A 10,031-nucleotide genomic window follows, 5' to 3' on the forward strand; every position below is an offset into this window, starting at 1 on the left:
GTTGTGTCGATTAATGCAAAGAGTGCATCAGTCGACGCAAAGGCTATGCGTTGATCAATGCAAGGAGTGTGTCGATTGACGCAAGGTTGATCGTGACGACAAGGAGTGTGATTCGACACATGTGTTCAGAATTGTCTGGTTTGCTTGCTTTTGTGTATTGTTTGTGTTTGTTTTTTCGCTTGTGTATATAGTCCAGTAGATGGGAGATAGCCTCACAAAATATTTGTGATAATACTTACGCATCTCGATTGTTGTTTGTGGTGCAGGTATGTGACGTGGAATCATGGCAATGAGGAAGAAGATGATCTAGGATCTCGATTGTGTGTTGTTGGTTACATGTTGTAGTGACGTTGGAACCTTCTATAGAGATATGCTAGGTTGTTAGATTGAATGGTTATGAATGCTTATATATTGTTAATATGTTGGTGATGGTTGATAACACTCTAATTTACATGCTTTTTAGCATCCTTTTTTGTCCATATTTTGCATTGTTCATACCCCTAACTTAGCATTTTTAGGTTATTTACTGTAAGAATCAAGTTTTAGAGCATTTAGGGTGTTGCATTTCTGCATTTGCATATATTGGATGAAAACAGGTGCTAAAGAACCCAAAATGGAGAAAAATAAGGACAACTCGAGCATCTACCCGAAGGAGCCATCGAGCTACAAGAACAAGTCCGAACCCCAACACGATCGAAGAGGATCCAAGAGCGCGAAGAGCAACCCGAAGATCCACTCGAGGAGTTACCCGACTCAAGCCTCGTGTACCCCATCGAGTAGACCATCGGGCAGGTCTGGGAAGCTAGGTCAAATGGGTTTCCATATATAAACCCCCTCTTTCCCTAGCTCGCAAACGAGCACTCCGTAGACCCTCAAACCAGAGAGCGAGAGCTTCTGTGAGAGAACTGAGCGACTCAACATATTTTCTTGCTTTTGTACTTTTATTTTGTAGTTTTTCATAGATCTTTATCCATACTCTTTTCTACTCTACTCTATCTTTTTAATAATGTCATTTTCGTTTATTTCTATGGCTTTGTCACTCGTTTCTATGTCCGAGTAGTGTAGCAAAGTTTCTAGGGATGGGATAGATGATTAGGTGTTCTTGATCGGTTAGGATGCTTTAGTTGATTGTTATGATTGGTAAATTTCCTTCTAGGTTGATGTTCTTAATGCGGTCAACAGACCGAAAGGTTGAGATTAGATCTAGGGCGTTTACAATGCTACAGGCCGAAAGGAGTAGATAAAATGCTTGATTAGGTCAATGCTAGAGGTATACTTAACTTTGAGTAACAAAATCAGATAAGTCTAAGTATACTGACAAAAAAATGAATTGTTCTTAATGCCTGCTTGTTCATATTGCTAGTGCGACAGTGTGGTAGTATGTTCAAGGTTGATTGTTGCTAGTGCGAAAGTGTGGTGACAAGGTTCTAGAGGTTCATTGTCTAGGAAATGATTGCTTGAGGCATGTAAGGCATCCGTACTGGTCTAGGACACTTAGGATTCGATTATCCCCATCCTTAGGAACTTTCGTATTTCATTTCTTGCATTTTCTTTACTTACTCGACCACTTACCCGATCAGGTACATGATAACCTGCATCGAGTAATACCTCGAGCTGTTCATAGCTTACTTGCATACTAGACCCCCCACTCGATCATGTACTCGATTGCTTGCATCGAGTGCTTAGGTCGTGTTGTTTACTTGTTTATATTCTTTACTTTGTTTATATTAGGACTGTTAGAAGCAAACCCCATTATTACTTGGCTTGACTTGCTTGATTCTGATTGTATCCTATCTGCTAGCATAACAACCATTTGGATTGATAATCCTTTGTATTACAACTGCATAGGGAATTGATACCTTGAGTGAAATCCTTTGTATTACAACTACACAGTTCATTGATTAGCAAGAAATCATGCATGTCACTTTATCTTTATCCTGGATAAAGCCAAATATTTCATTGAGAGAGAGACTGAGAGAAACACATGTTGCTTCTCAATGGATAACTAAGTTTTCATCATTTTAACAAGTATCTTACCATACGACAAATTTGCATTCTTAAGTTTTATCAAAAAAGTATTGAAAGTATAGAAAATAAATAAATTACAACAGAACAAATGAAAAACACATTTTTCAATGGTGCATTACTAAATGTAACATTACCTTTCGACCGCCGACCTTCAAGTAATAAATGCATAAATTAGTGTGTAAATTGAGCACAAACACCACATTGAAAATCATTATACCATTGTGCATCATTATACCACATACGTCGAATTTATTTGCACATTTTAACTTATGAATATAAGACCTCCTATGCTTTACCATGTCAACAACCAACTCGTTTATGTTTTTATAGCTAGCAAGTTTGCTTAGAGAACTCAACAATCTGGTATTTGAACTTAACATGTCAAGCCTAAGCTTAAGTCGAGTAAATCTTTTACAAAAGCTCCCATGTCAAAGAGTAAGTAAGAGGATCCCGAATATTCAAAGCCTACACTTAAAGATGATAATACAGTTTTTTGTCCAGTAATTTAGTTGGAACACTTTAAGACTAATTTTTTTTTTTTTTTTTGGCTTAAATTTGGATGTAATCTTGGATGTAATCCTTTGGTTAATGAATAGTTGAACTTAAAGACTAATTTATACATCAATTTTATCACACTTCTAATTCTAATTTGTTTTTTCTTTTCCTTTTCTTATCACTATTATTATCCATTTTTTTCAACTATTATTATCCATTTTTGTGATCAATCATGTATTAAAATAATTTAAATATCTGTGGTCTAATAAGTCATTTAAACATCAAGACGCCGTTTTGTGTATTATAGACTAGATTATGGTCAGTGTTACAACACAAACTAAATTGATGTTTTTTTCCTTTTTAAAATTGGAAATTATAACTTTTTATTGAAAAAGTAAGTGATGATAATAGAAAAATACATTTATGTCTTATTTTTATTAAATACCTATTATAGTTAAGTTATATTTTTGAATATGAGTTGATTTTATAAAATCTTATACCACACAATGACATTTTTGCTACAATTTATTTAAAAAGTAAATTTAGTTAGATGCAGGAAAATATTATTATATAAAATTAATATAGTTATAATTAAGTTGATTATACAATTGCAAATTACAGTTACAATAGAATTTATGTCGTAATGCAGTTGTCAATATGTAGAATAAATAATAAAGTTTTATAATCAAATTTGCAAATATCTAGAGATATCAAACCTTATTTAAATTATATGACCATATGATCTTAACACTTTTGATTTAATATGTCGTCTATCTGAACTCATTTCATCATGTGACTTGTGAATTCTTATTTTTTTTCCTCTAACTAAAAATAAGATATTACAATTTGTTCTTTTCACTTTTTATCAATCAAAGATGTGAGGTAAAAAGTATATGATTAATATCAAATTAATATGGTAAGTTAAAGGTAAAATATTACTTATTAATTTTGATTGGTTATTAAATATTTTTGAAATATATTAAAAGATTTTTGGTTTTACAAAGTAATTAAATTGCAGAGATTAGTATTTGACGCTTTTAACTATTAACGACTGTATTGATTATTGATTTTTTTCCTTAAAATCTATATTTGTAATGAAAATTTGATAGAGTATTTTTATTATCTACTTCCGTAATATTACTAAAAAATTATTGTTGATTTTTTGAAAATTAAATTATATTTTTTTGAAGATAGGAAAACTTGTAAAAAAGTAATTGAATAGTTTTATTTCTTGTTGTAGTAGTAGTAGTAGTTGGTATCCTTAAATGATCTTAATTCTCAAAAGACAGTCCAACAACTTAATAAGTTACCCTTAAAAGATGTTATAATCCTCAACAAACAAATTCGCAAGCCCAATATAATTATCTAAACATAACCAAGTAAAGACATGAGTGAAAATAAAAGAAAATGTTTCCCGTGTAAAAAAATTCCAAAATTCTTGTGGAGGAAAACAAAATCTATGGGAATTAAATTTAAACCTATATATAAAAAAAAAAAAATAATAAGAAGAAGAGAAAAACTGAAAAAGACACAAAAAGAAGGTTGAAAAAAGAAAAAGAAGAAAAGAAGGAACGTTGAGTAAACCAATAAAAAAAAAAAAGGAAGAATGGGCCAACACAACAGAGCCAATGTAAGTAGTAGTCTCTCTATCGTGTCTCCAGCTGTGTTTCCCACACTCTTTTCAAAACTCCCCCACCGACGATGGCATTCCCGTTATTTCTATCCTAACGGTCACACGTCCCTTACGTGGCTTGGCCACCCCTTTTTCTCTTTTCTCTCTCTCTTAATCTTTATCTTCTTCATCTTCTTATTATTATTCCTAATAATTCTCTCTCACTCTCTCTTCTCTGCTTCTATCATTCACAGTCATGGCCTCTTCCTCCATCACCATCACCATCATCACCTTCCTCTTCCTCTTCCTCCTCCACCACTCTTCCGCTAAAAAAACCTACATCGTCCGAGTCAAACACTCCGATAAACCAGACTCATTCCAAACTCACCACGATTGGTACACTTCCCAACTCCAATCGGAATCATCTCTCCTCTACACCTACACAACCTCTTTCCATGGCTACTCCGCTTACCTCGACTCCGACGAAGCCGATTCTCTCCTCCGCGACTCCGATTCGGTCCTCGACGTCTTCGAAGATCCAGTCTACACGCTGCACACCACTCGCACACCTGAATTCCTCGGTCTCAATTCCGAATTCGGTGTTTACACTGGTCAAGATCTCGGCTCGGCCTCTAACGGCGTCATAATCGGAGTTTTGGATACCGGTGTTTGGCCTGAATCTAAAAGTTTCGATGATACTGATATGCCTGAGATTCCTTCTAAATGGAAAGGCCAATGTGAATCTGGTTCCGATTTCGATTCCAAATTGTGTAACAAGAAGCTAATCGGAGCTAGAAGCTTCTCCAAAGGCTTTCAGATGGCTTCAGGAGGAGGTGGTTTCTCTAGTAAACGTGAATCTGTTTCTCCTCGCGATGTTGACGGACACGGAACTCATACTTCAACTACCGCCGCCGGATCCGCCGTTAGAAACGCTAGCTTCCTCGGTTACGCCGCCGGTACGGCCAGAGGTATGGCGACTCGTGCTCGTGTTGCTACTTATAAGGTTTGTTGGAGTACTGGTTGTTTTGGATCTGATATCCTCGCTGCTATGGATCGAGCTATACTTGATGGTGTCGATGTGCTCTCCTTATCTCTCGGTGGTGGTTCCGCTCCGTATTATCGCGATACCATTGCGATTGGATCGTTTTCGGCTATGGAGAAAGGTGTTTTTGTGTCTTGCTCAGCTGGTAACAGTGGTCCGACTAGAGCTTCTGTTGCTAATGTTGCGCCTTGGGTTATGACTGTTGGTGCTGGAACCTTAGATAGAGATTTCCCGGCTTTTGCGAATCTCGGTAACGGGAAGAGACTTACCGGCGTTTCGCTTTATAGTGGTGTAGGAATGGGAACGAAGCCTCTTGAATTGGTTTACAATCAAGGGAATACTAGTTCTAGTAATCTTTGTTTACCTGGTTCGCTTGATTCGAGTCTAGTTCGTGGTAAGATCGTTGTTTGTGATAGAGGTGTGAATGCTAGAGTTGAGAAAGGAGCTGTGGTGAGAGATGCTGGCGGTTTAGGGATGATAATGGCGAATACTGCTGCGAGTGGGGAGGAGCTTGTGGCGGATAGTCATTTGCTTCCGGCGATTGCTGTAGGGAAGAAGACTGGTGATCTACTTAGGGAGTATGTTAAGTCCGATTCTAATCCAACTGCTCTTCTTGTTTTTAAAGGAACGGTTCTTGATGTTAAGCCGTCCCCTGTGGTTGCTGCTTTTAGCTCGAGAGGTCCAAATACTGTTACTCCTGAGATCTTGAAACCTGATGTTATTGGTCCTGGAGTTAACATCTTGGCTGGTTGGTCTGATGCTATTGGTCCTACTGGTCTTGAGAAGGACTCGAGGAGGACTCAGTTCAACATCATGTCAGGTATTATTACTAACGTTTCACAGGTTAATGATGCTCAATTTTGAAACTTGGTTTTGGTTGCATATTCGAATTAGTGATTATCTGTGGTCATGAAATCTTGGGAGATTGGTTTGATCTGACATGAAAAGGGTCTGATTCTTGGGAAGTTTTAATTTTCACCCTTGAACAACATCAGTATGATGACCTTTGGTCTGATTCTTGAAAACTTGATATGATTACATATTCAATCATTGGAGTTTGGGTTTGTTTTGTTTGACATGAAAAGTGTCTGATTTTTGTTAGGTACGTCAATGTCATGCCCACACATCAGTGGTTTAGCTGGTCTTTTGAAAGCAGCTCACCCTGAGTGGAGTCCAAGTGCTATCAAATCAGCCCTCATGACCACAGCTTACGTTCTTGACAACACCAACTCCCCACTCCATGATGCTGCAGACAACAGCCTCTCTAACCCACATGCTCACGGCTCGGGACATGTAGATCCCCAAAAGGCTCTCTCACCGGGTCTTGTCTACGACATCTCAACCGAGGAATACATCAGGTTCTTGTGCTCTCTAGAGTACACAGTAGATCACATTGTTGCGATAGTGAAGCGACCAAGCGTCAACTGCTCGAAGAAGTTCTCAGATCCTGGTCAGCTCAACTACCCAAGTTTCTCGGTTTTGTTTGGGGGTAAAAGAGTTGTGCGGTACACTAGGGAAGTAACAAATGTTGGTGCAGCAAGCTCGGTTTACAAAGTGATGGTTAATGGGGCTCCTAGTGTTGGGATCTCGGTTAAACCATTAAAGCTTGCGTTTAAAAGGGTGGGAGAGAAGAAGAGGTACACAGTCACATTTGTTAGCAAGAAGGGAGTGAGTATGACGAACAAAGCTGAGTTCGGATCCATCACTTGGATCAATCCGCAGCACGAAGTAAGAAGTCCAGTTGCATTCTCTTGGAACCGGTTTTGAAAGAAAACAACGAAACACAAATCTAACATCCCTAGTGATGTTATTCTATTTTAAAGTTAATTTCCTGTTGGGATGATTTCGGTATCTAGATGATTGGGTTTAGGTTAAACAAAAACCCATCCAGAGCCGTAATGATAATCATCACGTAGTGGGAAGTGTTCATGTTTGGTTTTTGAGTCATTGAGTGTGTAGGTGAAGAAGGCATCCCAAAAAAAAAGTTCGGGATGGTAGAAGAAAAATGTTGTCAGGAAAAGAACGTTGATGTCATTTGTGTTGCTTCAACTTTTCCATTTAACTATTTTACTGATGAAATTGTCTTTTTAAAAAATAAGCAACAAGTAAACGTCGTCGTAATTGTGTGACATCACTCAAGAGTCTAGACAAAGAGTTGGAGGACATGCGCTCAATACAAAATCACGTGAAGCTAACCAGTACTGATGACATATTATGAGTCTCTTGCAACATCCATGTTTACGGAGAAGTTTTAAAATATGCATCAACTTGGCATAAGCTAATACAACTAAAAGACAATAGATTTGACGCAATTGGATATAATTGTTCAGCAACTGGATATAAACAACAATCAAAGAGTAGTGTGTTTCATGAGTAATCATCTTATTTGTTTCCTCTTCGGATGCTAATAAAAGAAAACAATGAAAGTTACTTCAAGTAATAGGGTTTTTTTTTTCTTTTTCAAGTCCTATATATTGGCATCCACATTTATAAGAACATAATATTAGTAATTAGAAGCACGTACGTATATACACTCATATATAATCTCTTAAGTAAAGAAATAGGTAAACAAAATTATAATGTTTAAATTACACTCATGGGTAATTATTTTGTGGCTAAAACAATGAGAGCATTTTCTTACTATGAAAGTAAGCTAATTATTTAGAAACGGGTAAGAGAGAATAAACGAAGATGAAAAAGGGTAATTTGACTTGCACACAACTATCCTCCGCCTTCACAAGTAATCAATCTCCCACACGGATACGTATGTTACTAAACATTTCACATTTTCCACATGGAATATTTTGTTTTATTCCCCTATAGTACCAATGAACTGCAAAATTTTAGATTTGGAATTTTTGTGTCACAAGAAACTCGATGATTTTTGATTATCCCACACGGTTTGGTTTAACAAATTATTGCATCATGTATATACTTATTAATATTTTAATATTGTGTATATATTGTATTGAGACTATATATCAAAAAGAAATAGAAAAAAGGTTGAGACGTGGTGCTTATTAAAAATGGTAAAAGTCAAAACGTAAGTCGCCGAACATTTGAAATAACGGAAAAATGTAGTGGACCATTTCTTCTTCTTTCTTGCTTTCTTTAGAGTCAAGAAACTAAAAAGAAAAAGTGACCCATACGGCCATACGAATATTTATATATAAGAATAACACAAGAGTTTAGCTTGTTAGTAGAAAGAAAATGAAAGCAGTGGTGAGCAAGTTGCATTGTTCCTCGATGGAGGAGGTGATGGTTGTAAGACGGCGGCCACACGTGGTTAACGGTGGTGGCTTCGTGGTCACAGATTGCAAAGAGAAGATCGTTTTCAAGATCGACGGTTGTGGAGTTCTTGGCATCAAAGGAGAGTTAGTTCTCAGAGATGGTGATGGCAACGATTTGCTTCTCATCCACAAAAAGGTACCTTTTTGTTTTTATCCCAACCATCTCATCCTTGTTCACACCCCAAAAAAGTAAATTATCATCGGTTTTCCAAATTTGTATATTAATTTTCAAAATTTTCTCGTGAAAACATATGTTTATACTTAGTTCCATTTTAAAATATAGGATGTTTTAACTAAAATCACCCAGACATATTTACTTTTAAAAATTTCAACTAAGAACAAGTAATGCTGCATAATATAAAATATTACATTAATTTAAATGTTGCATGGAAACTTAAAAACATCATATTTTATAAAATAAAAAATCTTCTCTAAAACATCTTATATTGTAAAAAAGATGGAGTATTTCTCTAAATATTAAAAAATAAATCTAAAATGATCTTTTAATTAGCTTTTGGAAAAAAGTGACATAGTGGTGAAGTAGCTATCTAAACAACGACAAATTAATAAATGATTTACTTTATACGTTAAAGATCTTAAGATAGATGAACGTAATGCGTCAAGATAAAGCAACCCCTTTAAAATAAATCTATATTTCTTTAGAGGAGAAATAGTTAATATGATTGGTTTATAGAATAATATATGTGTTGATTGGTGGTGTAGGGAGGAGTGGTGCAGGCTTTGAGCATTCATAACAAGTGGAGAGGTTATAGTTACGACTTCCAAGGAAGTCCTAAACCGATTTTCACATTAAGGGATCCCAAACACTCTTGCTTCTCCATAATCGGTTCAATCCGCATCTCCGTCCAACCGGGGAATTGCTACTTTGATGTAAGAGGATATTTCCCGGATAGGGATTGTAGCATCATTGATTCCACGGGAAATGTCATTGCTCAGATAAAAGAATGGGTTGGGAGCAGAGATATATATAAGGTGGTGATAAAACCAAGTGTAGATAAAGCTTTTGTTTTTGGAGTAATCGCGGTTCTTGACTATATCTATGGTGAATCTACAAGTTGTTGATCTGCTCTTCACTATATCATCTGCACATTTCGTTTCGCTAGACTCAGCCTGAGTATGTTGTTCCTTGTAAAGTTCAAAGACTCGTGTTGTTTTATGTAATAATATAATTAGTTTAATTTAACTATGTAATGGTTTTTTATGCTAAATATATATATATATATATGTGAGCAAAACTTACTCTTGGTTGTTTTGCTCCTTTTAGTTTTCTAGATAAGTATGTACAATGTGTTTCTATCTTTATACCTATGTTAATTAGAGTGAAAAGGAAAAGAAGATATTAAAGAAAATATAACAAGAGTTTAAAACAGATGCCAATGGACAACTCTGATCTGCTTCTTCTCAATGATGAAGGTGCTGTCGCAAACCATCGTCGGATCAAGTTCTTTAATCACGGTTTTGAGATGTAATCAAGAGAGGTGATCCTTTTTTGGATAGTCTGTAAATGCGAGAACTACCGATTTGTATCAATCAAAGTAATAGA

The 10,031-nt window shown here is 36.0% G+C and overlaps 2 protein-coding genes across 2 annotated transcripts; both read left to right on the forward strand.

Moving 5' to 3' along the window:
* Positions 1-4,023: 4,023 nt before the first annotated feature.
* On the forward strand, positions 4,024-7,020 carry LOC109129310 (subtilisin-like protease SBT1.8). Its single transcript, XM_087488504.1, has 2 exons — positions 4,024-5,997; positions 6,280-7,020. Exons 1-2 carry the CDS (start codon positions 4,392-4,394, stop codon positions 6,942-6,944), a joined length of 2,271 nt encoding a protein of 756 aa, XP_087344630.1. The 5' UTR covers positions 4,024-4,391; the 3' UTR covers positions 6,945-7,020.
* Positions 7,021-8,183: 1,163 nt separating this feature from the next.
* Positions 8,184-9,759, forward strand: LOC104747207 (protein LURP-one-related 6-like). Its single transcript, XM_019236945.2, has 2 exons — positions 8,184-8,603; positions 9,191-9,759. The coding sequence occupies exons 1-2, from the start codon at positions 8,388-8,390 to the stop codon at positions 9,548-9,550; spliced, it is 576 nt and encodes a 191-aa protein (XP_019092490.1). The 5' UTR covers positions 8,184-8,387; the 3' UTR covers positions 9,551-9,759.
* Positions 9,760-10,031: the final 272 nt, after the last annotated feature.

This window comes from Camelina sativa, chromosome 15 (assembly GCF_030686135.1).
Source record: "Camelina sativa cultivar CO46 ecotype springtype chromosome 15, ASM3068613v1".
In the NCBI taxonomy this organism is placed as follows: domain Eukaryota; kingdom Viridiplantae; phylum Streptophyta; class Magnoliopsida; order Brassicales; family Brassicaceae; genus Camelina; species Camelina sativa.

Bases quoted from the DNA above. Each gene is read 5' to 3' on its own strand.
- LOC104747207 (XM_019236945.2), top strand. From the start codon at position 8,388: ATGAAAGCAGTGGTGAGCAAGTTGCATTGTTCCTCGATGGAGGAGGTG. The intron at 8,604-9,190 runs GTACCTTTTTGT...TTGGTGGTGTAG, and splicing joins TGCTTCTCATCCACAAAAAG to GGAGGAGTGGTGCAGGCTTT.
- LOC109129310 (XM_087488504.1), top strand. From the start codon at position 4,392: ATGGCCTCTTCCTCCATCACCATCACCATCATCACCTTCCTCTTCCTC. The intron at 5,998-6,279 runs GTATTATTACTA...GATTTTTGTTAG, and splicing joins TCAGTTCAACATCATGTCAG to GTACGTCAATGTCATGCCCA.